At 38.3% G+C, this 27,965-nt stretch overlaps 1 protein-coding gene across 2 annotated transcripts; it reads right to left on the bottom strand.

Annotated features, from left to right (window-relative positions):
- Positions 1-3: 3 nt before the first annotated feature.
- Positions 4-27,944, bottom strand: LOC306861039 (nck-associated protein 5-like). 2 transcript variants are annotated; one of them, XM_079403101.1, is made up of 12 exons: positions 27,754-27,944; positions 9,214-9,342; positions 9,057-9,125; positions 8,885-8,923; positions 8,515-8,634; positions 8,076-8,162; positions 4,919-7,992; positions 4,119-4,254; positions 3,963-4,038; positions 3,253-3,552; positions 2,983-3,125; positions 4-1,999 (listed from the first exon to the last, which is right to left on the bottom strand). In XM_079403101.1, exons 2-12 carry the CDS (start codon positions 9,331-9,333, stop codon positions 1,748-1,750), a joined length of 4,416 nt encoding a protein of 1,471 aa, XP_079259227.1. In that variant the 5' UTR covers positions 9,334-9,342; positions 27,754-27,944; the 3' UTR covers positions 4-1,747. The 2 variants fall into 2 exon arrangements, with proteins under 2 accessions (XP_079259227.1, XP_079259226.1); XM_079403100.1 differs by having other exon boundaries at positions 8,076-8,165; positions 27,754-27,930.
- Between the last annotated feature and the right edge of the window lie 21 nt (positions 27,945-27,965).

Below are 27,965 nucleotides of genomic sequence, written 5' to 3'. Positions count from 1 at the left end.
AAACATACTTAAAAAGGTTTTATTGAGTTGCATGAGTGATGGCGATTGCTTAGAAAGGAGATTATGAAAACACATTTATGGCTTTTGCAGGACAGAGTGAAAACAAAAATCAGATAGCACCTTATATAAACATTTTACAGATATATTAACAACTTCATAAATTCTTTTGTAAACATAACTAATATATTCCTGACAATTACAACAAAGTAAATAAAGGTTATAACGGCAGGCAAATTAGGGAACTACGCTAGTAACACAAACTACTTATAAAAATAAAAAAAAGATTTTGTGACAAATTAAGAATGACATGCGTATAAGATTGAGGATAACTACAAAGTTATTTAAATCTCTACAAAACTTTTACACAGGCCTGGAAAGACTGTTGGATGACAACGCATATATGCTTGGGAATGTTTCTAATTAGTCTTTTGTTGTGGTCGTTTTGTAAAAAAAGCCCAGCTATTGAGGACAGCAAAGGATTCGGGTTGAACTATTAATCTACTAACCTATGGCTTTTTGAGCAACCACTTGAAAATGAAAAGTTTTTTTGCCTGTAATCCTGTAATCCTTGCAGGATTAGCATCATCAAATGCCCCCCCCCCCAAAAAATAAATAAAAAATCTTTTGCTGAGTAATCAACATGAAACCTGGCCCACAGACTTAATTTCTAACAGCTGTGGCCAGATGCGTAAGGCAGAGTCTGAATTATTACGTCAACATTAAGAAATCGTCAGCCACCTTTTTAATATTCGCATGGAACGATTTGATGATTTTTCTCTCATGTCTAGTCAGAGCCAAACTGGGATAAAAAAAAAAAAAATCCTGGGTTTAAGTTTAAGCTTTGTTCACTGATTGTAAACAGGGTGATCCAACAATACACAGTTCAAAATTAGGTCACGAGTCACAAGTTTCTTTAAATCGTTGCAAAACAAAGGTAACATACACACAAACAAGTCATGGCCAGATCCGGAGAACAAACTAACCTAGAGACGCACAGCGAGACACGTACACACAAAGTCAGGCACAGAACATGTTTGAACAAAACAAGGAGTAACCAATAAAAGGTGGTCTTGTCTTACCACACGATTCAAAGAAAATAAATAAATAAATGTAAATAATAATTCACCATGGAACACTGTAGCTCTGTCTTATATGGATCGCACTTACTGTATGTTGCTGCTACAAGGTTTTTTTTCTCTTTAAACACAATGAATCAAAAGTCTACGGCTGATGCAGTTTTACACAGATGCGTTTTTCTTTTCATGAAATATGCATATTAAATTAATTGAAAATCACATTAACATTCACTTTCCAATAACTTTACACAAATGTTACCAAAGAGTGTGTGCACTGATGTTGCATGAGAACCAGAACATTCTGTGAGATTAAAAACTGGAAGACTGTCGCGATGAGCTCAGATTCATCCTTGAAACGTATTTTATGGATAATATAAGTCGAACGTCACTACTTTTGCTACCACTTGAAACAGAGAACACGAATGAGATGATATAATGGCCTAAAATGACACCACCACAAACACACTGTAAAAGTCCTTCTTCCAACCATCAGGATAGAAACGTGGGTATTTCGTGGGTAACGTGTGGCATGGGATTTGTTCAGTCAAAAAAAAAAAAAAAAAGGGTTATCCCGTAAGTATCCACCTTCGCAAAATATCTGAAGTGTCACGAGAATCGGGGGTTACAAAAAGCTTGTACCTGGTTATCATTCAGTTCCTTTTGAAAACACTTCAGCCTTGACTACCACACGAGGACAGGCTGTCATAGAGGGAATCGCTCAGGGACTCGGGGGTCTCCAGGACCTGGGGATGGCTTAGAGACAGGCCGTCGTCAGGTCTCTCTCTCACCAACTCCAAAGCAGTGTCCCTCACCATATCTGGGTTAGCGGGAATGTGACTTTTGCCTCTACGTGCCTGACCGGGTTGAGGAAGACTTCTCGGGTCTCCCTCACAGCTGGCTACTGAATCACTAGTCTTGTTGCGCTGCAGGGAAAACAAGCACAAAAAATGCAGTGAGTGAGACTGAACAGTACATGATAATATAATACATGACAACACAATAATAATACTTTAATCATTTAATTAATCATAATAATACTTTATTACAGTCTGCATGTGGCTATTAAAAGGTCTATTTAAGTCAATAAGAACTTCTGTGCTACCCGTTATGGCTGACAACCAATGAATCAATTTAAAATTTTAGTTGTATTTTCTATAAATAAATTACAAGTGCTAGAAGTGAATTTAAGCCCAACAACATTATTATAGTGTGTTAAAAACTGATAATCATTTTGAAATTTGCTAAATTACATTAACTGTTATTGTTAGTCATTTTAAAGATTAACTTGCAGTGAACTTTAGATGATGGCAAAGGTAATCTAAATGCAAGAAAGTAAACATGCTGCTGAACTTTACCATGTGTGCACTAACAGAAATAACATTGTTCAAAAGTTTAGGGCCATTAAGATTGTTTTTTTAATAAAATAATACTTTTATACTATTATAAGGAGGCACTAAATTGATCTAAAGTGACATTTTTGAATAAATACTGTTCTTTTGAACTTTCAAAGAATGAAAAAAATGTATCACGGCTTCCACAAAAATCGAATAAATGTTTCTTGAGCAGAAAATCTGAATATTAGAATGATTTCTAATGGATCGTATGACACTGAACAATGGAGCAATGGCTGCTGTAAATTCTACTTTACCATAACATGAATAAATTACATTTTAAAATACAGTCAAATAGAAAACAGTCAATTGCAATAATATTTCACTATATTACTGTTTTAGTGTATTTTTGATCAAATAAAAGGCAAAAAAAAATGCCCCCCCAAAAAAGACAGAAAAAAGCATTACCAACTCCAAGTTTTGAATGTTAGTGTATATAAATAGTTTTAATAAAATAAAATAAAACTATTGTAATTGTCTTGTTGGGTGACACTAGGATCTAAAGTGATGCTCACCCTCTTAAATGAAGTCTTATGACTCACTGGCTCCACTCCATCGCCAAGATAAACCTCAGACGGCTCTGCCGATGCTTTGAGGTTTGGGAAAGTCCAGTTCTTTGTGGGGCCTAATTTCATAGGTGCTCCACAGATCTCAGTGCCTGAAATAAATAAATCAAAGCTGAGAAAAAAACATCTGGAACTACTTTCTCTTAATGTACAATTATTCTACATTGAAAACTCACATAACTGATTAACCTTAAGTGACAGCTAAAAAGTATTATATACCATCATGAACGATGTTTGCAATCTGGCTAGATGGAATCTTGTTTTCCAACGTGCCAGTGTGATGATCCATATCCTGACCCCCCATATAATCCTCTTCTAAAGACGACAACTCTCTCTCCAATGTCCAGGCCTTGTGGGACATTTTCATCCCTGAGCCATGTTTTCCCTGGAGATGAGAAGGATCACTCTCCCCATGGGCCTTCCCTTTGGGAATGCTTTTGCAACCAGCATTTGCACTGTAGTCAGGAAGAGGGAAGGTGCCAATGCCACTGTCAAGCGTGTGTGTGGAGATTCCAGATCCTAAAAGAGAGGAATTTGAATAGAACATATTATTAATATTTTATTATTTTAAAATATATGATTGATTGTGCCTAATAAAATTATAATTATATAATAATAATTAAATTACTTTTTTAAATTCTAAATTCTTATATTTTTATATATTCTTTTATTCTTATTTAAATTACCCATGGACACATATTTTCACATATATAACACAGGATCACACCCTAAACATCAAGATAATGTTTGCCATACAGCTGCTGCTGGATGACTCACATATGGGAGCCGCAGAAATTCAGACGCACCTAGATTATTCATCATCATTGACAGGTTAAAACCCGTTTTTGTCGCTACATGCTAGCCAATATAAATTCCTGCCTCTGGAAACATTGAAAACCATTACGTCATTCATTGTGATCATGCCTTACCTGCAAAGTGTTCATGATGAATCGTCTCAGCCAGGTTCTCATCTGATGTGACGTCTTTACTCAGTAACGCAGAAACCTGTGAAAAAAACATCAAAGGTTCTATTAAGAACTTTAAAAACAACAATGTGTATTATAGCCATGAATTTCACTTTTTACCTTTTCCATGTCATCACTGCTTCTTGTCTGACCAGCAATGCCAGCGCTCTGGTGACTGAATACAGGTCTGGATTTACAGTCAAATGAGAGCCGTCGATGTGCCATGTTGATGCTACCGGTGTCCTTCCCATCAACCCTTATGGAAGAATTTGAATAAAATTGACTTGAAAATACTGTTCACTGTTCATTCTACAGTATATTTCAGCATGTTCCTCAGAGAACAAGCGTATGGCTTTGGACTACTTTTATAACTATATCATCCTTTCTGGAGCTTTATTCAATTGTTCTACCATCAAAAAAAAATAAAAATACTTTTGGTTGAATGCAAGTACATCCTTACATTTTGGTTAAACGTTCCCTCTAATTTATTCAACCATGTGCAGAAGCCCAGCCACTATGATAATGCGAATTCCCAGCTGATTCACAAGTCAAATTCCAATCAAGTCTCAAGGAACATTTTCTCACCTTACTCATTCATCAGTTATTTCAACACCTGTAAACCTGCACTACAACTATGCACTTGAAGATTAAGGAATTAAGGATTTTAGTAATTAATTTGGCCTTTGACTTGTAGCTTTATTGTGGGTTGATTTATACACTAAAAGAATATGTCTTGGAACAAAATAGCTGAGAATATGACTGAAAATATTATAAAAAATTAGATTTAATTGCGTTAAGCCAAACCAAATGTCACAAACTACTTTTTTTCCTTTTTTATTGTGTTTGAAATGTGTACTTGTGCCATCTTTCTATAAAACACACATCAAAATAAAACATTGTATAAGTTGCTTTGTACTCACCGGTTTAGCAGTTGCTGCATGAAGTTGTCAGATGGCACTCCTCTGTACATCACAGACAGCTGGCCTTGGGCTTGGTCCATCACCACCTCACAGGAATGTCCCTTTCCTTGTCGGTCCAAGGCCACTCCATTCACATAAGCCCGCTCTTCTTCAAGAGCTTTATGCAAGCCCTCTGCCTTCTCAATCAGCATGGAAATGTTTAGGCTCTCACTCTCGGTTTTCTTTGCAGCCCCCTTGGAATCCTTGCCCACTGATGATATATTGAGTTTCCATTCTCTCTTGTCATCTTTCGCTTTTGACGTTTCTGGTTTACGGCTAAGAGCGGGAAGCTTGCTTTTTCTCAGACCAAACCAACTGGCAATTCCATTGGAAGCCTTTTGCTTGACCTCAGCCATTTGCCCTTTATTATCTTGCTCTTGCAGTTTTAGCATATTTTCCTCAATGCCCTTCATGACCTTCTGCTCTATAGAAGATTGTGGACTGGGGGCAGAGTGCCTTTTTTCTTCAACATTCTCTACTGGCCTTGGTGGCGGTGGAGGAAGACTCTCTCCGTAGGAAGAATTCTTCTTATTTGCCCTGAGATGGCTCCTGTCCTCAGATTTGGACATGTACCTCTGAAACTCTTGAGTAGGTTTCCCATCTCGGTTCATAGAGGGTGGCACAGTTTTAGTTGGGGATTTGAGGGGGATTTTATTAGGGCTGCCACTATGGGAACCAGCGACATTTTTTCCATTATATGAAAGGCTATGAGGTGCCGTACTCTTAGCATAGCTCCGCAAAGCTTGTGCAGCCTCTAGGTTGGTAGATGGTGGATGCATCTTAGACTTTGGGCTCTCCTGCTTGGCTAAGAATGTTCTGGAGGATTCATGTTCAAGTTTGGAGACTAACGTGCTAGAAGGAAGAGACCTGACAGCTTGCTCAACATGCTGAAAGGCTGCTTGTTGTTTTGAAACAGCACCATCAATATGACCTGAATGGTATGATTTATCCTCAATGGAATCTGTATTTTTAGGAAGTCTATATTCTCCTGATTTACAATCAGAGTTTCTGTCAGCAATTTTGCTTTTCTCGGTGGTTCGTGTTGGTATGCTTGCAGCGGACTGAATTTCTTTCTTCTCTGCAAGTGGAGGACAAGTTGTGGACTCGTCTGGGTTCCTCAACTTGCCAAGTGCAGCTAGTCGTTCTTTAAAAGAATGACTTGATTCACCTGAATGTCTACCAATCCCTGATTTCTTAGGAACAGGCGGTGGATCGTTTCTTTTAAAAGGTGATTCTGAGCTTTGTGAATCATTATCTACCATTTCGTTTTTCTCTTGGCTCCTGGACCTCGTGCTTATCCCACTCTGAGCCTTCTGGGATGACGACTGACTAGGCAGACTGCGATGATTGACTTGTTTATGCCACACTGGGCTATCTGAGCTGTCCTCTTGGCCTGAAGAATCAGACTCTGGTGAGATTTCCTTCTGCTTGAGACTCGTTGGTCGCTCTATACCAAACTTTGTCTGCTTTCCTTTCGCACCTTCATTAACCGGGCTGGAATTTTGAAGAGATGAGCTCACTGCTCCAAGCAGCTGGGATACATCGGTGTCGCACGTTTTGGAGACATTTTCGTAGTGTGGAATTTTCGGAGGGGTCTTTTGAATGTGAGAACTTTGTGTAGGCTTGGCTACACGAGTTGATTTAGGGATACCACAGCCAAGGTCCTTTGGCAACGGTGCAGGGACATCATCAGGCTGGGGTGGAGAAGTTGGAGCAGAGTGTGACTCCGATTTAGAAGAGGGCAGCTGTCTTTGCCTCTCTGTCGTGGTGGCTTTTCGCATGGCTACAGGGGAATTGTGCACCTCATAGTTGTTGCTCCGGCAAGGAATCTTCGAACTACGAGTCAACTGAGGACTGAGACGAGGTGGAGCAGGTACTGCAGTACGTTCTCCAAGAGTGGGTATCTTAAGGAACTTGAGCAGTTTGGAAGGTGAGGCCTTGACCTCTCTAAGGCAGGAAACTTGATTCGGGCTGACCGCAACTTTCGATCTAATGGACTGAGGATCGGAAGGGGTGTCTTTCACAGGGACGGAGATATCATCCAGTACTTTTGAGGCAGTATGATTCTCATTAGGAGAAAATAACAGACCTTTGTGGACTGGTTCATTGCTGTCCATCTCACAGTGTGCATTTTGTAAACTGTCTTTGAGTCCGAGAGTAGGCAGCTTTGAGGTGGCTATGTTGGCAAACTCTTCCTTCTCAAGTATTTGTGGCGCTACAGAGTTTAAGTGCTTCAAGTCCGAGTCCAGTAGCGCCACATCAATTGTGCTATCATCACAAATCGTCTCATTGCAGGTGCTGCCGCTTGACCTGTTGGATTGAGATTCAAGCAGAAGGTCAGATAACCTATTCTTGTCTCTTGTTTCCACCAACACGTGATCGGATCCTCTGGGCTGATCTCTTTCTGAAATGGTCAGTCTTGAGTATAATTCAGGGACTTCTAATGAGTGGGGATCATTCGGTGGGTTAAGACCTTGCTCTGCTGAAACAATGGACATATCTCCAGATGTCCTATTTATAAACAGTTCACTTGTACCTGTGGCAGGCTTCACGAGGCTCTGCATTTCCATGTTCTCTTGGAAATCGGGCCGAGCCAGATTGAGGTTATCAATGGTAATTGGAGCTGAAGTGCAACAATTGTGGCTACTCTTGGCTAAGCTGACTGAATCTTTATTGGACAGCATCAGGCATGTGCTACAACTACCACATTTTACATTGCTGTGCTCTCCTCCATTCAAATGCTGATGTGTGCAAACATCTGGACAGGAATGGGAACAATGTGCTTTGGGTGCATTGCACCTGGATGAATTGTCTCTACAGGCTAATACAGCCTCCTTAGAGGCAAGAGCCTGGCTATAGTCACAGATCGAGGGAATGCCAGAGGAACGATGGTACCGAAGTGGATCCGTTTCTTCAAGCTTGCGGAGGACCTCTAAAATGTGTGCTTTCTTCTTCAAGAATGGGGACATGGCCTCCATGGACGTGGATGAGCCTTGGGTCTCTGGTATGCAATTTTGTGCACATTCGCTGTTTCCCTGTGGAACCAAATCATAGGGATGAGGTAAAGTTGTCATACAAGACTGATTCAACAAAGACTTTGTGCAACAAAGACTCTTACCTTGGCCTGTGCATTCCTCTGAGCCTCAATCAGTTTGCTAGATTCACTGTGCTGCAGTTCGCCGATGTGCTCCAGACAGGGTCCTGGCTGCTTTGATAAGACACATCAGGTAAGCTTTAAGATTCTTAATATATGAATCAATTTTTGGATTATGCAAAACACCTCATGTATCACAACTATGCATCCACAACAAGGTTTTTTTTTTTTGCTTGTTTACATACAAATTCCTTGTAGCTAAATGGAAAAAATTCTTGCCCAAGCAGCCTAGGCAAGTTAAACAGGAAGACGTTAATTGAGCCATTTTCTTAATTTTGCAAACAAACCTAATAGGTCATCCCAGTGGACTTTAAAGAATGTTTTGTAAAAAACAAGCTTTAAACTAAAATTGGACCTGCACTGTACATTTTGTCATCGTACATTGAAGGATATAATAATTTACCTGCTGATGTACACATGATTGACTGTGCAGTTTCTCCTGCAGGAGCTCACACAGTGTTCTGTTCTGCCTTTCCAGATCAAACACACGCATTTTCAGCTTAATGCATTCCTCTCTGAGATCCTAAAAGAAGAATCCACAGCTTTTAAAAATATATGACTAGAATATGTACACCACTTATAAAATATACAACCGACATTATCTATTAAACGTATTAAAATTAATATATTACAATTAATCCAGAATTTAATAATTCAATAAGTTATATAATACTTCATAAATATGAATTAAATATAAAATAACTCTTTAGACTTTGTAGTTCAAATGAAGTTTTTATAACTATGTTCCTGATGCAAAACCACAAAGTTTTTACCTTTTGATTGAGTAAAGCCTGCACAACATGGTTGGCGACCTAAAAATAAACACATAAATTAAACATAAAATACTTTCAGGACTGTTTTATTTTTCATCTGACTATCTAATTGGCTTCTGCATTAGGCAAAAACATTGCAAATCTCCATAGGAAGGGTTGGAAAGGAACTCACCTCGTCCAAGCATCGTTCATATGCTTCTCTTTGACTCTCGTTTGCTAATGAAAGGGCAGAGTTCTCGGCCTATACAAAAAATAAAACAGGTTAAACAGCAAGTCAAGGAAGAAAAGTAAACAAAACTGTATTCTTAGTGAAAGTATATGCCACTTACTTGAAGTTCTCTCACTCGCTCCAGAAGCTCACTGCTACTCTCTTCCTCTAGATAGGACTCCAGATCACCCTCCTCAGACTCAAAGTCCTCATCTACTCTATTTTGGGCCTCTTCCGACATAGTCTCTACCTAACACAAAGAAAGAGATTGAAGATGAGAGGAGTGTTTGGCAAAACTTGTTTAAAGACACATTATTAATGCAATTCCCTTTGGTGTGCTAATGAAGCAGAAATCACACACTCCACCTTTAAAGTGTTTCAGATTCTTGCTTGTTTTAACCCCCGTGTTTGCATATTGTAAACAACCTGTAAAGCAACTTTCCAAACATTCTTATGTACTTGGAGTTGTTACAGAACCAGCGTTTAATCTCGATGTAAAAGAGTTAGCATGATTATCGAGTCTTTGAGACAGCTGGGAGCGAGTAAGCAGGACTTGAGTTCCTGGCAGGACACATCATCACTTTAAGAGTGTCATCAGAGGGGATTAGACAGAAGAGGTCTGAAAACACTGGAGGATTCCAGCCATCATGCAGATTCATGACCTACTGACTTACTGACTGGGGCACAGAATCAGACCCTCTTGACCTGCATTTAAACTTAGACGCAAAAACACGTTCTAGTGTGTGCTAAAAAATTATGGTCGTCAAACCTGCCTGGCAAACCAAGAATTTTACCATTACCCCAATTTCACTTCGCCCATTACTTCGCCCCAATTTCACTTCGCCCATCACTTCGACACTACTTCATTAAATGTAGGGATGCACTGTAAGGCCCATTCCATTAAAGGGGTCATATTGCTAAAAAGAACATTATTGTGTGTATTTGATGTAATGCAATGCATTTATGCGGTTTAAGGTTAAAAAAAACACATTATTTTCCACATACTGTACATTGTTGCTACTCTATGCCCCACCTTTCTGAAATGCGCCAATGTTTACAAAGCTCATCGTTCTGAGAAGCGAGGCGTGCTCTGATTGGCCAGCTATCCAGTGCGTTGTGATTGGCCGAATATCTCAAGCGTGAGACGGAAATGTTACGCCCCCTTACCGTATTGTGATGCCGTGTTCAGGCACGACCACACAAAAACATTAAAACCCACAATAAATGAGGCATTTGTTGCATCCAGTGGGGACATAATTACTGATTAAAATGACTTATACTGTGTTTTTATGCGTCGCATTGCACCGCGTAAACATTACCATGTCTGCATTTGTGATTGGAGAAACAAACAACAAGCACTACCCTACACTGCTCAAAACTCACGTCTGAATAGTCAGTGGCAAATTCTTTAAATAAGAAAACATACTTACAGGCTGTGAGTCAGAAGCGCCAGACTGTCCTTGCAAAGTTGGAATTGCCCCACTTTATAGAAACAGCCTTTGTACAAGCCAGCATTGTAGGTTACTCTTCCAGGTTCAGGAAATAGTCCTCCATAAAATGTGCTGCACACACATATTTGGGTTGAACTGTTCTGAAACAGTGTTGTAAAAAGAACTTAACCGGTGATTTCTAGTCTTTTGGAAGTCCAAACAAAGTACTTTCACAATGAAACACAGCGTCTCCAGGACATGGCGTCGGCGGCAGCAACAATACTACAGCGAGAAAAGTTACGCCTTCTTTCTTTGTGTATACATTTGGGCGTTTTTTTGCAAATCTCCCCACACACCGTGACGAAGACATGTGGGTGCGTGTTTGAATGAGCCATTTTAGGGGGGCGTGGCAGAGTCCTAACTTCTATAAAGAATGTCTCTTTGGTTTTGAGACTTTAGTCTTTGCAACTTCAGGGATCTTATCTATACACAAACAGCTTGTAACACTCTAAAGAGAAAGGAAAACTTGAAAAATCGCATCATATGACCCCTTTAAGTATTTATATTTTAAAGCCATTAACCAATATACTGGCCAATATTAAAACTTTTTTTAGATTATTAATAAAATTACCCAATTTTAGTAACATTTTTAACAAAGTAAAATTTATCAGCCAAAAACCAACGTGACCAAAAATATATTGGATCACATTTTGTTTCAACTCTCAATCTCAGTGATACCAAAATATAATTTAAACACGCTTCTCCCGTGTCTTCTGATTTTAATGGCTGGTTTGTTGATGTAAACGTCCTTGTTATTGAACTATACCACAACAGTAACCTCCAGTCATCTTCATCCACCTATTCCCACCACTGCACTATACCATAAATTTGACCTTCAAAACGAACACCGGATGTAATCAGCGGATGGACTACCACTGCAAAACTGAATCTGAAAAACAATATGTTCATGGGACTTATTCATTATTGATCCTCTAAGCATTCTGTGTGCTCATTTATGTAGCAAGCTTATCTATAGATGTCTAACTCTTTGCGAGTGAATAGCTTAAATGGAAACTCCATTTCTGGAAGTAAATGAATACAAAGGCTATTGGGGTCAGAGGGTTGGCAGGGTGCAGCGGGTCAGAGAATACTGCTGTTTTAACAGTAAAGATAGCACTATTTGACAGGCTCCAGGCCACACTATAGAGTTGGTAGTTCCTGCGGAGCCAGGAGGCTCCTTTCACATGCCAGACTCTTTTCACAAAGACACAAGGCATAGCCTTCCGATAGAGGAAGATGTATTAGTAGCAAAACTGTCACACATTAAGCCGTGCAGAACGGAAGCATTTACAATTTTCATATAGAAGACACTTTTATCCACAATAATAAAAATAGAAGTGATAGATCAAAATTAATATCCAGAATTTACAAATCCTATAAAAACAAAAAAACTTTTATTGTACCAAATGTTTAAAGAATAAATATACAAGTTGTCTATTTAAAATAATTAATAAAATATATATTTAAAAAAACCACTCACCAAGAAATTAATAGTGAAAATCCAATGCTTTGGGCAAAAAGCTTGAAATGTTATACCTTAAAAAGCAAGTTTATACGATATTCCTTTGTAGAGTGAATATAGCTAGAGGAGTAGAACTAACCGGTATTCCAGGTTAGCACTCTGGTTTCTTGTCTGAAAAGAAAAACCTAAATAAAACATCCCTCTGGATTTCACTGTGTCACGCTCGAGTCCTCATGTGCGTCTGTCTAAAAGAGTTGTGTGATAAAGATCTCGAGCTACAAGGAAGTTAAATCTGCATATTACGCGTAAGTGATGACATATTGGTTTCACAACATTTGCAATACTGGATTAGCTAGAGCTGTGTCATGTCTCTACATTTTTACCACATGTTGTTAATGCTTGACCGTTTTCCAAATGCTGGAGGCCAGGGCTGGGCAGAATCTCAAGAGGACCACCACCAGCCTCGATCATCTTTCCTTTTCATCTATGAATCACTTGCAAGCAATAAAAAAAATATATGGGTAAGTAAGCGGATTCTGGTGAAACAGAGCCTCAAAAGCCTATTTTGGAGTCTTTATGATAATACTGTCAGTGGAGAGATGACTGTCAGTCAAGAAATTCCCCTCTATCGCTACTGTACTTTTCGCCCTTCCTCAGAAGTCTCCAAAGGAGACAACATCCAATCCAACATTCCTTAAAAGATGTTTGGACAAACTAACACGGAATCAAGATGGTCGACTAAACCAGTGGTTTAAACTTAAGTAAATTAATAAACAAATAAATCTGCATTCATCTTCAGCTTCAGGTCTAACTCTGTTTAGACTGCTTCCTTCTATCTAGACAAGACTGAAACAGACTATTTTTAGATTCAGTCAAAAACTTACCACACATGGTTTAACCACACTACTGAGTCGGCACTCAATTATCAAGGTCTGACCCAAACATTGGTGTCTCCAAGACCAGGAATGATGGAAACATTAGTGATGTTAGAAACATTCCCTGTGTTTGAGACAACAGATAAGAACTCATTTCATGACTAACATTTTGCAGTGATGCTCTTGTATCATTGAACTATAGCCATGATGTCGAGAACAGACGTCCCGAGGGCTAATGGTCTCAACTACAGTAAAGAAATCGAGATTGTAAATTTGATATACTGATGCATTTAAAAGATGCAACACAAATTAATGATTTGTTATGATGATGAATTATAATGCATGAATCACATGGACCACTATGATTTTATAGTGCCTTTAGCAACATTTACTGAACTGAATAGAAACAACACTGAACTAAATTAAGCTGAATAATGATGATTTTATCTTCTGTAAAGCTGCTTTGGACAGGATATGCTTCATAAATTCACCTTTTGTGTTCTACAAAAGCCATCCAGATTTGGAACAACATGAGGATGAGTAAATTACATTTTGGGGTGACTTGTCCCTTTAAGAATCATGCATAGACAAATCCACATTGATCAACCACTATTCTGAACACTGGGGGTGGATATATCCACCATAATATCCTAGGATGGTTATAGCCCTGCTCTAGTATATACCACAGCACAGTGGAGTCAGTTTTAGCGACAAGCAAAAACAGAGGCAAACATGCACCCATGCCAACAGGATTCTTGGCAGCGCTCGAGCACAATGCAAACCCCTTAATCCACTGATATGCTGTATAGTAAACATAGCAATAAAGCACTGTGGCGTACCCAAAACAGGGCCCCAAACTCATTTGTCTGTAAAGCAGTACATTTATTGAGGCTAAGCTTCTGAGAGACTACTGTTAATGTTGGTAGGACTTATATTCTCACATACTTCTGAGTCACTGGCTTGGTATGATGCCCAGAGGAGAGAAGTCTACAGAATGTGACTAAGACTAGAAATCAAAGCTATGCTCTGAGACGAGACGCCGACAAAACATGGTGGAGTCAGACACCAGAGGCCACTGTCTCTTGTTTTGCTGGATATATCAAACACAAGAGAGCCGCTCTTATCTGACAATGTAGAGGACACAGCTTCTTGAGAGGTTGATCAAATGATGTAGAGGAGAACGTCTATTTAATCAGGAAGAAGGATGAAGGAGTTTTAGATTGCATACAATGTCAAATTTATTTTTAACCATCATGCAGTGAATCACAGGCATTCATTTACAGGCCTATCTGTACAAGAGAAGGGCGTCAAGACTAGCAGAAAATCCCAACCAGATGCCTTTTAATAAATGTAATATATATACTTTCAGCAATTACGAAAAACAAAATGATGGCTGCAATATTAAACAATTTGATTCTGGTAATTAATACTATATTCAGGTCCTATTCTTGAAAGAAATTTAGTACAAGCCAGTTGAATTTAGTCCTTTGTGTCGGTGTGCAAAAAAAAAAAAAAAAAAAAAAAAAATCCACGTTTCGTTCACTAGCCTCACCATTAAACCATGAAAGGATAATCGGCTGCCATGGATTCGTTTGTCATTTTGTATTTTTAGGAGGGGTGACTTCGTACAGTTGCGAATGATATCTCGAAAAATGCAAATTAGGACTTAAAAGAGTGTCGATAAAAAAGGGAATGTGGATGTTGGGGGAGGCCCTAGATGGCTTGGAGGGGTGGAATAAAGCCAGTGTGAAGGCAATCAAACAGAAGTAGGGACCCCAAAATGTGCTGGGAGCTCCGCCTCCATCCCCCACACTTGAGGAGTTATTAAGCAGCAGCCAATCGGCATCAGCAGAGACGGTCTCTGATTATTCACACCCTGCACAATGGGCACAGAGCCCTCAGACACCTTCATAACCCAATTATTGATCTTTTCGCATGATTTACGAGCTGATAAAATGATCAATCATGAATATAGAGGAAACACACAGTCTGCAAATGCAGTGAATAGAGTCACAATGAATAAAAGCACTCCGTGGCAAAGCAAACAAACATATAGACCCTCCATCAAGTCCCTAAGGGCCTTATTTTTCTTTGATGTAAATTATTCTGGGGATAAAAAAAACCTCTGAAGTACGGCGAGGCAGCTTCTATTCCTGAATGTGTCATTAAATATATAAAATCTTTAATAATGCAGGTTTATGCAGCTGGGGTAAAGATTTCCATTGCAATTTTCCGTGTGCTTTAAAGATTATTCATCCACTCGCTTGGACTGTCGCATCAGTGACAGTAAAAAGTGCAGGCATCTGCAGACTCATGCACTGTTGTTGTCCTTTGCGGCAGTGCACCTATCTGGATGAAGTACGTTGTCTCCATTTGCACGGCCTTGACTGCAGCATAAGCTACCCTAAACACACTTAAAAGAGGACTTAGCAAAAGCTCCAGCTCCTTCAAGGACTATTTGGATTTGCCGACTAACTGTGAATGAACTCCCCAATCTAATACTCAATTACTTAGAGGCGGCTTTGAGTTAAATAAGGTGATCACTCACACCCAAACAATGAAGGATGTAAGCCATGTTGTCCCTGATCCAATACAAACAGACTTGTGTTTATTAACATTTTAGCATGCAACTGCTTCTCTAACCTAGATGGCGACACAATAGACTTTTTAATAGTCCATTTAAAAATGGCATCAGCTGTTATCCAGGACAAGGAAAACTTGCATGGGCCGTTTCATCACGCTACGCCGGCTTAAGCAAACCGTTTTGATTGATTAGCATTAAGAATCATAAATGACCTACCTGCAACATCATACAGCTTTCAAAAACATTAATGCAGCAAGGTAATGTACTAAAATATATTGTATAGACTGCTGTGAAACTGTTTGCCAAGGGATAAATGTGTAGTTATTCCATACTAAGCCAAATCTGATCATGAAACACACTCCTGACAAAGTGTCTGCAAACACAAGTCACTGAAATACAGCGAGAAACATACAGACGGGATTCAGTCGTGGCTAAAAACCAGCGCTGCAAACAGCTATGCATAAAATTACCTTTAATTCCAGTCAGAGCATCCTAGGCGTTTCAGTGCAGCCCATGCAAGGCAAACGTGAGACACGGGAGCAGGATCCACAAACACCAATTTTTTAACGTTTCTCTTTGGAAATCCTCCTCGCATTATTCTGAAAGTACAGTGTCTGTCCTTAGGCAAGTGTGAGGAAACTGTCTTTGCTGTCTGCAGTGGCCTCCATGTCCTCCCATTGTTCAAGGGAGTGTGAGGCAGGCATCCTACCCCAATAGACCCAGCCTACTACAACAGCTGTGGGCCAGCCCCCCACCTCTCCTCTGAGTGTCTCTCCCTCCTCCAACGGCTGCAGCTAAACATTAACCCTACAACTGCTGGAAAGGCCATAAAAAGAGAGGGGCTTATATTTCAAAAAGGCACCCCAAACAAAGATGAGGACAAGGACGGATATCCGAACGAGTGCAGGGTAGAAAATGGAGTTACCCAGGCAACTCAGCCCCTTGTCAAGGAGCAGGAGCTTCTTTTCTAAGAGGATTGAGACTGCTTTATCAGACTTGCACTGATTGGATTGCAACTGCAGATACTGTGGAAGTCAGTGTGGAGCTGCATGACCAAAAACTGACCTGAATAAATAACACTGCTGCCAAAGATGTAAATGTCTAAGGGGGGGAAAAAAGAGAAGTCCCAGATACATACTTGAAATAAAAAATTATTAAAGCTATATAGAAATATTTAAAATAAAATGACAAAATATTTAACAAAATTACTACAACTAAAATTAAACTGAAATTATACAAATAAAAATCTGATTCAAAATATGAATAAATGCTATATTAGTATATGAATAACACTAAAGTAATTAGTGTTAAATAAGTGAAGACAAATACACTAATATTCAATATACCATCTATGAAAATAATATCCAATGCAGTGTTGCTAAAATTGTTTTATAGAAATTTTTAGATATAAATAAGAATTTTTCTGGAAAACAAGTTCAAAAAAGACAATCTGAAAACTAAAAAAAGTTATTAAATAAAACTACATTAGCTATACATATTCAGACAATATATCACATCTTGCGCTTTTTTATGGAGCTCTCTGCCATAAGCGCATTAAACTAGTCTTAAATAAAAAAAATAAATAAAAAAATTATGTTCACTTCAATTCAGTTGTGCTCTGTCTAGCTGTTTTTGAAAGCATTTTAATGTTAACACAAAGCCAACACCAACTTAAATATACAGAGCATCCTTAAACGGTGTTTTGTTTCTCGCACAAAAATGAAAATTCTGTCATTAATTACTCACCCTAATGTCGTTCCAAACCCGTAAGACCTTCGTTTATCTTCGGAACACACATTAAGATATTTTTGATGAAATCAGAGAGCTTTTTGACCCTGGATAGACAGCAAGGGAACGAACACATTCTGCATCCAACAATTTCTTCTCTTACAGCAAGTCTTTGCCGCCGTTCAAGAGAACGAAGGTCTTACGGGTTTGGAATGACATGAGGGCGAGTAATTAATGACAGAATTTTCATTTTTGGGAGAATTATCACTTTAAGACATATTATAAAAGCTCAGGTACAGCTACTTAATTTTCTATGTTCTGCTTTGTCTCACACACTACTTTGGCTGTGAGCACGGACAGATGAATCTCACACACGCACAATAGTCCTGAGCTGGATGCGGGTGGTGTGCGTGGACATCAGCGAACTGTAATGTTGACGAAAATTACTTCATGCAGACAGTCCACGAGCCAGAGCTAGGGAAGAATACTTACTGTAACACACTGACTAGTCAATTTTGAAAATATCTCGTTTATGTACATAGTAAAACTAAGTCTAACTCTAAAAAGCTTTAAGTCGAACTAGTATGACTGAAATTGTACCAGTCTGGGTTTTGTGACTAAGCGTCCTAGATAATATGGATGTAGCTCGTGTACACACTCTGTCATGTATACTTCCAAAAGACAGACTCAACTTCGCTCTAGCTCAATTATAACTGTGCATGTATACATACTTACCGGTAACGTGAGAGGAGATTGACACTTTCGTAACCCTCTCTTAATAAAAAACAATCCCGTTGCTCAAAGGACAACAAAATTCTTCGAGGCACTAAAAGCTGATCCAAGTGCCTCAGAGTTATGGCTACAGGGCCGGTCTACAAGGCCAAAGGGCTGAAAAAGCTCGTCCCTGACTGCGAATGAACCTCAGATCATAACCCTACCAGACACTAATTCATATGTGCATGCCTGTAGGAGGAATTCCACCTCAGCAAGCGTCTTCACATGAGACGACTAAATTGGATGAAATGACCCAAATGCAAGGGGGGGTCACATGTTGTCTTGGAGTCAACAGTCAAGGGGTGAGAGCTTTCTGGACAAAGGGCCATTGTGATCCTTTAAACTCCACTTTCACGTCTCATACAATGATCTGGATCCATAATGATGCGTATTGTGACATGATGGTCTTAAATGTCAGGAATTCAGAGCAGAGTCTTATTGGGAGGTCATTTTGGCTTTCCAATGTGTTACCGATTCACTACTCAGCAATGACATGCAAAGTGGAGCAAACTTGAAAGCGTCTGTAAGCCCCAGGTGCCAAGTGACATTAACATGCTTGTAACAGTTCTGTTGAACTACATCTCCTTAAACACAGCTGGACATTTGGCCTAATTAAAAAATCTCAAAGGAAGTAATGCAGGCAATTACATTTCAAGACTGTTGATTGAGCCTGACTGAGCAATATCTGGAGCTCGCAAATGTTACATAACTACAACAACATCGTGATTTGATAGCGCTGATTAGGGAATCTTGGATTCTCTGTGGGAGACCATGAAATGCTTGAGAGAAGGATGTTACTGAGATTTCCTGGTAACAGAATTATATTCCACAGATACAGAACAGAAAGAACTAATAAGAAAATATTTTAAAAGATTTATAATATATTAGACTACATCAGTTATTAATTTTTTTAATTTGTATCTATCAATTCTCAGCCAATATATTATTATTAAAGGGTATTATTGCGTTATTATTACGAGTATCTGTTGTACAATATTATTGTAGTGTTTCTATATCTCTATAGATAGATAGATATACAATAGTTTTAAAATCCTACAACAGATACTAAAATGTCACTACATGAAAAAATAATAATAATAAATACTAATCTAAGATATTTTACTGTAATATCTTACAGCAAAAAATTAAAATCTGCTAAATATCTGCTAAAATCAAAATGAGCAGATATCAGAATAAATATATTTCCATGAATATTGAAAATGTAAAAAAATAATGTAAATAAACTTCACTTTTTTAAATCAATTAATAAAATCAATAATTCATTGTCAAATCAATGTGATGCTTTAATTTAGGCACAACATTGTTTTGAAATTTACTATTAATTTTAATAACTGATTTTAGTGTTTATCTTTTAGATAGTACTACCATATAATAATAATAATAATAATAATAATAAATACCAATTTATAATTTTATTCAAGCTTAATTTTTTTCTTTAGCAGACTTTAGAATAAATATTTCCATAAATAAATAAAGTAAATAAATCTTATTTCATAATGTAAATAAAAAAAACTACTTATTGTTTTAAATAATGAATAATTCATTTTGTTAATGTGAAATCAATGTAATGCTTTAATTTAGACAACTTTTTATTTTTATTTACTATTGATTTTAATCAATAATAATAATAATAATAATATTAATAATAATATTTAATGACTACCACATGAAAAATATGATGAAAAATAAATCAGCTTATTGGTATCGGCGTGAATTTTAATACCGGCACATCCCTAATAAAAAAAAATCCTTGCAACAGACATTTGCTAGTGTTTGGTCCACTTCCATTTGCCAGCAGTTGGTCAATGACAAAGCATTTGGGTGGCTCAGGATTAAAGGAATAAATCAGGCTCATGGCAAAAAAGCCCCCATTGAGAGTGAGACATCTTAATGGGCGGTAATGTGCTGAACTCCATGTGAGGTGGAGGGGCTGATCCACCTTTTAGAAATGTGACACTAGTCCGAGGGGGGAGAAGGAGGGGCAGGACGTCACTGTGCTAAACTGACCGGTCCTTCTGCCCTGCAGGGCACACGTCTTCTGTATTACAGCAACAATTATGTAGAGGTAAACACAGAAAATTGAGTACCATGACTTTTTGCAATAAAAAAATGACTTCTAACAGCATTTATCCTTCTAGATGGAAATGGCATCAATTCCATGAACACTGCGTTTCAAATACACCACACAAGCATGAACTGTACAAACACGCGGAGACAAAATAACCCGCCTGACAAAGCAAATTTGACTTGGAGGTCACAAACACATAAGTAAACGCTGTATCTATGGGACAAGGACATCTGGTAAAGCCAAAGCGGAATAATCTTGTAGTCATGGTTACCACCTTGACTAAATGTCACCCTGGCTACTGTATTGGGAAAAAAGAGGGAGGCATCAGGATCGGGTTCCATTGATAAACAAAGGGGGGGAAAAAGCCACACGTTTAACAAACCTGGAAAAATGTTCTTCCATTGTAAAATAAACAGCTCGGCATAATAAAACAGTGGGCTATACGCTTGGTTTACAGACTGGCATGTGAGCTGCGCTGGCCGAGCCGGTGTCCCTGTGCCGGCACTGCAGTAAAGTGCAGTGAAGCCTAGCTTTCAGCAGACTGCAGAGCCAGTGAACATGGACACAGCCATTAAACATCTGGACACCAGGCGTTGTGGCTCAAAGGGAATGCCCTCCGGCAAGTTCCAGCTGGGACGCGCAGCCATTTCAGCTCCCTACCTTCCCGCTTTTGTTCTGCCACATATGGCCGCAGTCCACTTAAAAACGCCAGAATCTATATGTAAGTGTATTAATGTGTTCTGCGCGTACTTTCGTCCTGCTATTAATCCTCTGCCCTACATACATTAGTAAATTCTGTCTGACAGAAAAGGTTGTGGTGCCTAAACAAAAACTTTTACTAATGATTTTATTGATCGATTTTTTTTTTTTTATATTGTAGTTTTTCAGTCCTCTGTAGTACGTAATTCAATTATGTCAGTCAAAAAGTTTGTAATACCTAATTTACAGCATTATATTGATTTGACATTGAAAAAAACATTTATGATTTTATTGATCAATTTCAAGTGTAGTTTTTTTTAGGCCTCTACAGTACAAAAGTAAATTCTGTTAACCAAAACAGTTGTGATGCCTTAAACTAGCATTGCATTGATTTAACATTGACAAAAACTTTTTATTTTAAATTTTTTTTGGTTGATTTATTGGTTGACTTCGGAATAAATGGCATAGTTTTGTTTCATTTATGTTACGAAATATGTATAACATCTTTTGGCCACATGCAGTCTACTTAAAAATGTAAAAAAATAATAATGACAATAATTAAAATCCATATTTAAACCATATTAATATGTTCTGGTTGTATTTCCATCCATTACCCCTCTGTGCTACATAAATACGCACATTTTGCCGGCCAAAAAAAGTTGTGATGCCTAAATTAAAGCATCTCATTGTATTAACACTGACAAAAACCTTTAATGATTTTACTGATTTATTTTTTTTAAGTGTTGTTTTTCCATTGCATTTATATAACAAAATATGGATAACCTCTTTTGTTCTGCTGCACTGCCCACTTAGAAATGCTATCCACTTTTAAGATGCATTAATGTGTTCTGCATGTACTTCCATCCTGCCATTAATCCTCTGAGCTACATAAATATGCGAATTCCATCGACCAAAAAAGGTTGCAAAGATAACCGACTGCTCTTATGAGCCAGATTGATAATGTGGGTGTTTTAAAAGAAGTGACCCTGTCGAAGGGCAGGATGCATATTTAACATAAACATAACATACATCAGCTTTGGTAAGCCTCTAACGGGCTAAAGGTCACTGGATCCTAAACCGCCAACGCTTTCATTTGGAGAGAAAAAAGAAGGGAAATGAAAGCATGTGAGGCCATTTTTCCTGGCTTTCAAACAAGGTGGTGGTGTGGCTTTTCAAAGGGGGTCCGTGACTGTAGCCACTTTGTGCCAGAAAAAAGGGACCCCTGCCATATCAAATGTATGGTGCTGTACAACTGCCCCCCTCTACACCAATGACGATGAGGTTTGTTTGACTCTCATTGCTGCCCAACCAAATCCTGGACATTTATCCCCTCTCTCCCCAAACAGGATGTGCCATTGACCTGGCTTGCTTGAATTGATTAAGGCCAAATTCCAAAGCATATTTCCGCTGAGTAAAACTATGAATTGAATGTTTGTTGCAGCTGAAGACTGGCGCACTGTGAGAAACCAAAGCAAATGTTTGCTTCGCTTTTTTTTTCTCTGCAGTGTGAATGTGAAGCAAAATAAATCCATATATTTTTGCAATGGTGCATTGCTTTCACTAGGTCACCGCTGATTGGTTCTCTAAGCGCCACTGTTCAACGCAAAGGATAATGTTACAGGCTAAGTATACAGGAAGGTAACAGGAATGTAATTTTAACAAACCCACTGTAATAATATATACATTAACACATATGGGTCAATGGCATATAGGAATGTCCAGAATAAAGAAAGGAAAAACCATTCAAATATATATTTGCCATGTTTAAATTTAATATCTGTACTAAAAAAAAAACTTTATACCATTTTCTGAGTTAATGACCAATGTTGGTAACAAAACTATTAAAAGTGAGTCGCACCACATGACATTTAACAACCTAAATTACCTTGCATTGTCAAAGTCAAATTATCAGATATTTTAAGACATTTTACTAAATGAGAAAATGATCATCATGTCAGACACGCATATACATGAATGTGTTGAACACAGGTACGAATTTGCGAGAAAACCTCACTATGCACCTCAAAAACGCAACAAAGGCTGAAGGAGAGAATGCTGCAAGAGTAATTGCACTCATCCAAATTTCTGCAGTGTTTGTAAAAACAGTAGTAATGTCTTGGGGAGATGGCAGCCCACTCCCCTGCTGTGTATACAGCATATCTTTCCAGCATCCCAGAGTAATTGATGAGTTTTCTACATTTATATGATCCCCCAATCCATAACCATGGTAACTGTTTGCCGGGGAGCAGGGTGAGGGGAAATGCGCCAGCAGGGAAAACTGATAACAGACATTGCCATCCTAACCCACCATGGGTAAAACGAGAGCCTGTGTGTCTGGAGGGAGTTTAAACATGCTTTGTGCCAATGCTGGCCCATCAGTACACTTTTTAGCCTTTTATGTTGACAAGAAAGATGCTTGCTGTAATGACGGCTTCCATTTTCTCACACTAATGCACGACTACTGGGCCCCAATCAGGCTGCCCGGTTATATGGAGGCTCTCAGAGCCAAACAGCCACTGCCAAAGGTCCAATTTCATGCCTCAGCCCTAATTGTCCAAAGAGCCATGTTTAGATGACCAAGCGCAGCACGAATAAAACTGTGCAAGCTAAAAACCTCAAGAGTTTCACATTTGAATTTAAGGAGCTGCTCACTTCCCTACTTTCTGAGGTGCTTCCTTAAGGCAAGACACTAAAGGCAAAAACTATTTTGAGATTTGGGGCTATTTGGCTTTTTATAACAGACTAGTGGAAAGAAAACATCCAAAATACACTTTTAAGTGTTTATTTTATTGCACCCCCTCTATTTGCATATGCAGATTTCAATTACATTACATATTGTTAAAGGAAGTTTTCCCTGCTGAATAAAACAACTGAAACCGGCCTAAGCTGGTTGGCTGGTTTTAGCTGGTCTTCCAGCCTGGTCATAGCTGGTTTAGCTGGTTTTAGAAGGGTTTTGAGTACTTCTAGAGCTGGTTAGGTGGGAGACCAGCAGACTAACCAACTAAAACCAGCTGAACACCAGCCTGACCAGCTTAAAACCCGGTCTCAGCTGATTTTCTTTTCCTTTTAGCAAGGTTCTCTTGCACTGAGCCAAAAATCTCCAATTCATTAGCACTTAAACACACCAAACTTTACAATTTTACTCTTATCTATATTCTGTTTTAGGGGGTTGCTAAAAAGCATTTGTCTGGTTTTATAACTTTTTTTTTCCTGGCTGTTGACGGGATTTTTAAATTTATGAAGTAATAAAAAACAAAATCCCCTCTGTAAAAGGTTCTGACTTCAATATGTCAACAAAATGTTGAACCTGGCTTTATCCAATGTTCTGTAAATGTATGCAAAATGACTCTATATTTAATTAGAAATATAATGCCTCATTGGCATATTTAAATGTAATACAAATAATAATAGTGTAATCAATCAACTAGGGTAGTATGGTGACTATTAATTAACATCTTTACCGTATTCACTTGGGATGTCTTGTCTTAAAGCTGCACCGAATAACAAATAAAGTGACATAAACCTTTCAACAACAAACATTAAAGCCGGGGCAAAATCTGCAAGATATAACTTCAAATTTTCCCACAGCACCCTGTGTGATTTCATTCCTTTATCAGATGTTTCACAGGAGTTTTGTTTGTATGCGGCTCTGCTTTGTAATAGCAGCTGATCGGCGTCTCTGCCGCTCACCAGGATCAGGTGGCCAAGCACAATCTCCCCCAACCATTCTGGGCTCCAATCCATGGAATAACATCATGAGCCACAACCTGGAATAATTACGAGCAGCACTGTTCGCAGGCTACAACATAACAGAGTAACAACTTTGGGCCATGTGGAAGTCGTAACGTGTTGAAATGTAATGCAGCACTTTGACTGATAGCCTCTTATTTAAATATGTATATATGAGAACAATAGTTGCGTGACCGCTTTGGCACAGTGATTACATAGAGGAATGCAAACTACATTGCTTTAACAGGAGTCAGTGGCTTTCTGCAGAATTTGATATATTTATTAGTAGGGAGTCAAGTCATTTCTGTGGAAGCAAAAAATTAATGAAATGTTTCAAGTGAAAAGTGTTTGCAATTCATTTGGGTCACTCCATCTATTCTATAGTATATAATAATTTGCATCCAAAATAGTTTTGGTGACAGACATGAGACTGTAATTGCATTGCAGAGTGAAGACGTCCAACAAGAAAATCTGTTTCACACGAACCGCCTAGGGCAAAACAAGCATATGTGTGTTCTATAGGCAAGAATACATTTTAAGTCTTACAAACATGCAAAAAACAAACCGTTTAGATATAGTTAGATAAACTGGAGGTATGGTAACGGTTTCATATTTTGGCACATCACTTGAGTGAATTCACAAAGGAAAACTTCTGAATTCCTCACCAAGTGTCTTGGAATCTCTAATAATGTGATCTTGCCTATGTCATCTGACTCCCATTAAGGACAATGCATATCCGCCAGGCATGCAAAAACATCAAAAGCCACATGAAGATAGTGTTGTGATCATGGGAGTAGTTCACAAAATTACCACACAACCATGACTATCAGCAAACAAGGGAGCAAGCCCCCCTGCTGCCTCTAATGTCCTCTGTGGCCATTTGGTTTACTGAGCAATTTGGAGTTTATCTCGCCTCCGATTGCTGTCAGCTATTTTGGGGACATTATTTACTTCATCGGCTGTGCAAAGGTCTGTCTGGGCATCAAAATTCCAAAAGTACTATGTAAGAATAAATGGGTGGATTCTTCAGTAAGAGGCACTTTGCATTACATGAAATCTTTAAACTATGTTACGCTTTCGGCACATAATGAACATCTGATCATGGTCAATCAACTTTTAAATAGATTTTGCTACAACGTGTGATTGTAACGATGCGCTTTTTCACTTTATGTAGAAAAAAAGTCATGTATAAAGGCCCATTCACACCAAGAGCGATAATGATAACTGTAAATACAACGATAACTATATTTGCGTCCACACCAGCGAACAATATCATCAGTTTATGACACTCGTCTGCCGCTTTAAATTCTCCAGCTCGTTATAGCAGGATGGATTCTGATTGGCTGTCAATGTTTGTATCGTTCATCTGCTGGAAAAAAAATTGTTCTTTAAGTGATTCCAATGATATCGTTTCTCTGTGCCTTTATCGTTATAGCTATGGTGTGGACTCTGCTATTCTTTAATATTAAGAATGATTTTTAGAACTATATCTTTATCATTATCTTTATATTTATCGTCCTTGGTCTTAAACCTTGAACTTGATCATTTAACTAGCAGTCAAAAAACAAATTGACTGCTTCTGACATAAAATTCTCAAAAACTGACCCTCACAAAAAAACAAAAAAAATTAACCATTGTTTTACTACAAAAAAAAAAAAAAAAAACATGGTTACTATAGTTAAACCATAGTAACCACAAATTAACCATAGTTTAAACATTGTATAACTGTGGTTATACCAACGGTAATTAATAAGCCAAAAAAAGTTAAACGCATTACTACACTTTTACTATAACAAAACCAGGGTTAATGTTCGTAAGGGGAACGGTCTGGAAATGACACCAAGTAAAGCAAGTCTCAGATCAATGGAAATTTAATTCAAATTAATTTCTGATATTTACATGCCAATTTGTGTCTCTAAAATACTTGCTTTAATGACAGCAATAACAGTGATTCTTTGTTTAAAAAACACAAACTGCACACACATGTACTAAATATGTGTGAAAAGCTGGTAATTTTAAACATCTAAGAAACAAAAAGTTGCCCTAAATGTGACCCTGGACCACAAAACCAGTCTTAAGTCGCTGGGGTATATTTGTAGCAATAGCCAAAAATACACTGCATGGGTCAAAATTATCGATTTTTCTTTTATGCCAAAAATCACTTGGACATTAAGGAAAGATCATGTTCCATGAAGATATTTAGTAAATTTCTTACCGTAAATATATCAAAACTTCATTTTTGATTAGTAATATGCATTGCTAAGAACTTCATTTGGACAACTTTAAAGGTGATTTTTTGCACCCTCAGATTCCAGATTTTCAAATAGTTGTTATCTCGACCAAATATTGTCCAATTGCTTATTTATTCAGCTTTCAGATGATGTATAAATCTTAATCTTGAAAAACTGACACTTAAGACTGGTTTTGAGGTCCAGGGTCACAAATGAAAAATCACCCAAATATCTCTACTGCACTGCCTTTGGAACTTGAATATTAATTTAAAGGTAGGAGAAATGTAGGCCAGTCTTAACATGGTTTTGAACATGGGACTAGCAAATGTGAAAAACATCTGTAAAATATTAAAGGGGAGGGGCTAGGGGCATGCTTTTACCCTCAATTACTCTTGAATTAGTTGCCGTTTTAGGGTCTCAAACTAAATGAACTGCCAAAATTAGCAATTTTACAATGCAGTCTGCATTCTCATCACACACAAGTAAACACAAAAGTTGTGGGTTGCCAAAGTGTGTAACTATAAACAGGCTGCACGTTTGCTATGCTTTAGAAAGAGGGAGGGCTATAGCTTTACATAAAACACAGTGATCCGGGAAAACTGATGCAAAGGCTTAGGATAAAATGGGATTATTGTGATTTTTGTGCGCTGCCATGAAAAATATATGAATGAAATACATGTTTATATACGAAGCAAACTCAAAAGAAGTCAATTGTGTCAGAATTTGTGATTTAAAGAGCCATGAGCGATGCATTTCTGAGCAAAGCAGGATATCACGACAAGCATCCTCAGTCTACAACCCCACCGGTGTCCCAGATAACCGGATGGCTAATGCCCCACATTTCCCTTTCCAATCTTACACCGCGCACATCGACATTTAATTCCACAACAAACCCCTCTACGTCCATAATACACTGCATTTGGCAAAATCAGCACACTTTCGACAAGTAAAGGTCAAACTGTGCGAGCGATATCGCTGGAGAAAAAAAGGGATCTTTTACCTCGCGATCCTTGTGTCGCTTCAGAAGGTGTGAAAATATCCCCGATGAATATCGCTAAGAAATACCTTGAACTATACTTTTAAACTCACAGCTTGTGGACATGTTTATCTATCTCCCCAGCCGCTGATTAGAGGTTTTATCGTCTCTCTCTCTTCCCGTGTTTAGGTTAAAGCACTCGCAGGAAAAGTGATGTCATGGCTTGAAATTGTGTT

Source organism: Barbus barbus (assembly GCF_936440315.1).
Source record: "Barbus barbus genome assembly, chromosome: 41".
In the NCBI taxonomy this organism is placed as follows: domain Eukaryota; kingdom Metazoa; phylum Chordata; class Actinopteri; order Cypriniformes; family Cyprinidae; genus Barbus; species Barbus barbus.
The sequence above is the reverse complement of the archived record's forward strand: the minus strand, read 5'-3'. Positions and strand labels throughout refer to the sequence as shown.

Excerpts from the sequence above, each read along its gene's own strand:
- LOC306861039 (XM_079403100.1), bottom strand. The coding sequence starts at position 9,333 with ATGTCGGAAGAGGCCCAAAATAGAGTAGATGAGGACTTTGAGTCTGAG. Across the intron at positions 8,166-8,514 it reads AATCATGTGTACATCAGCAG|CAGCCAGGACCCTGTCTGGA; the intron begins GTAAATTATTAT and ends GTCTTATCAAAG. Across the intron at positions 4,255-4,918 it reads ATGCAGCAACTGCTAAACCG|GGTTGATGGGAAGGACACCG; the intron begins GTGAGTACAAAG and ends TTCTTCCATAAG.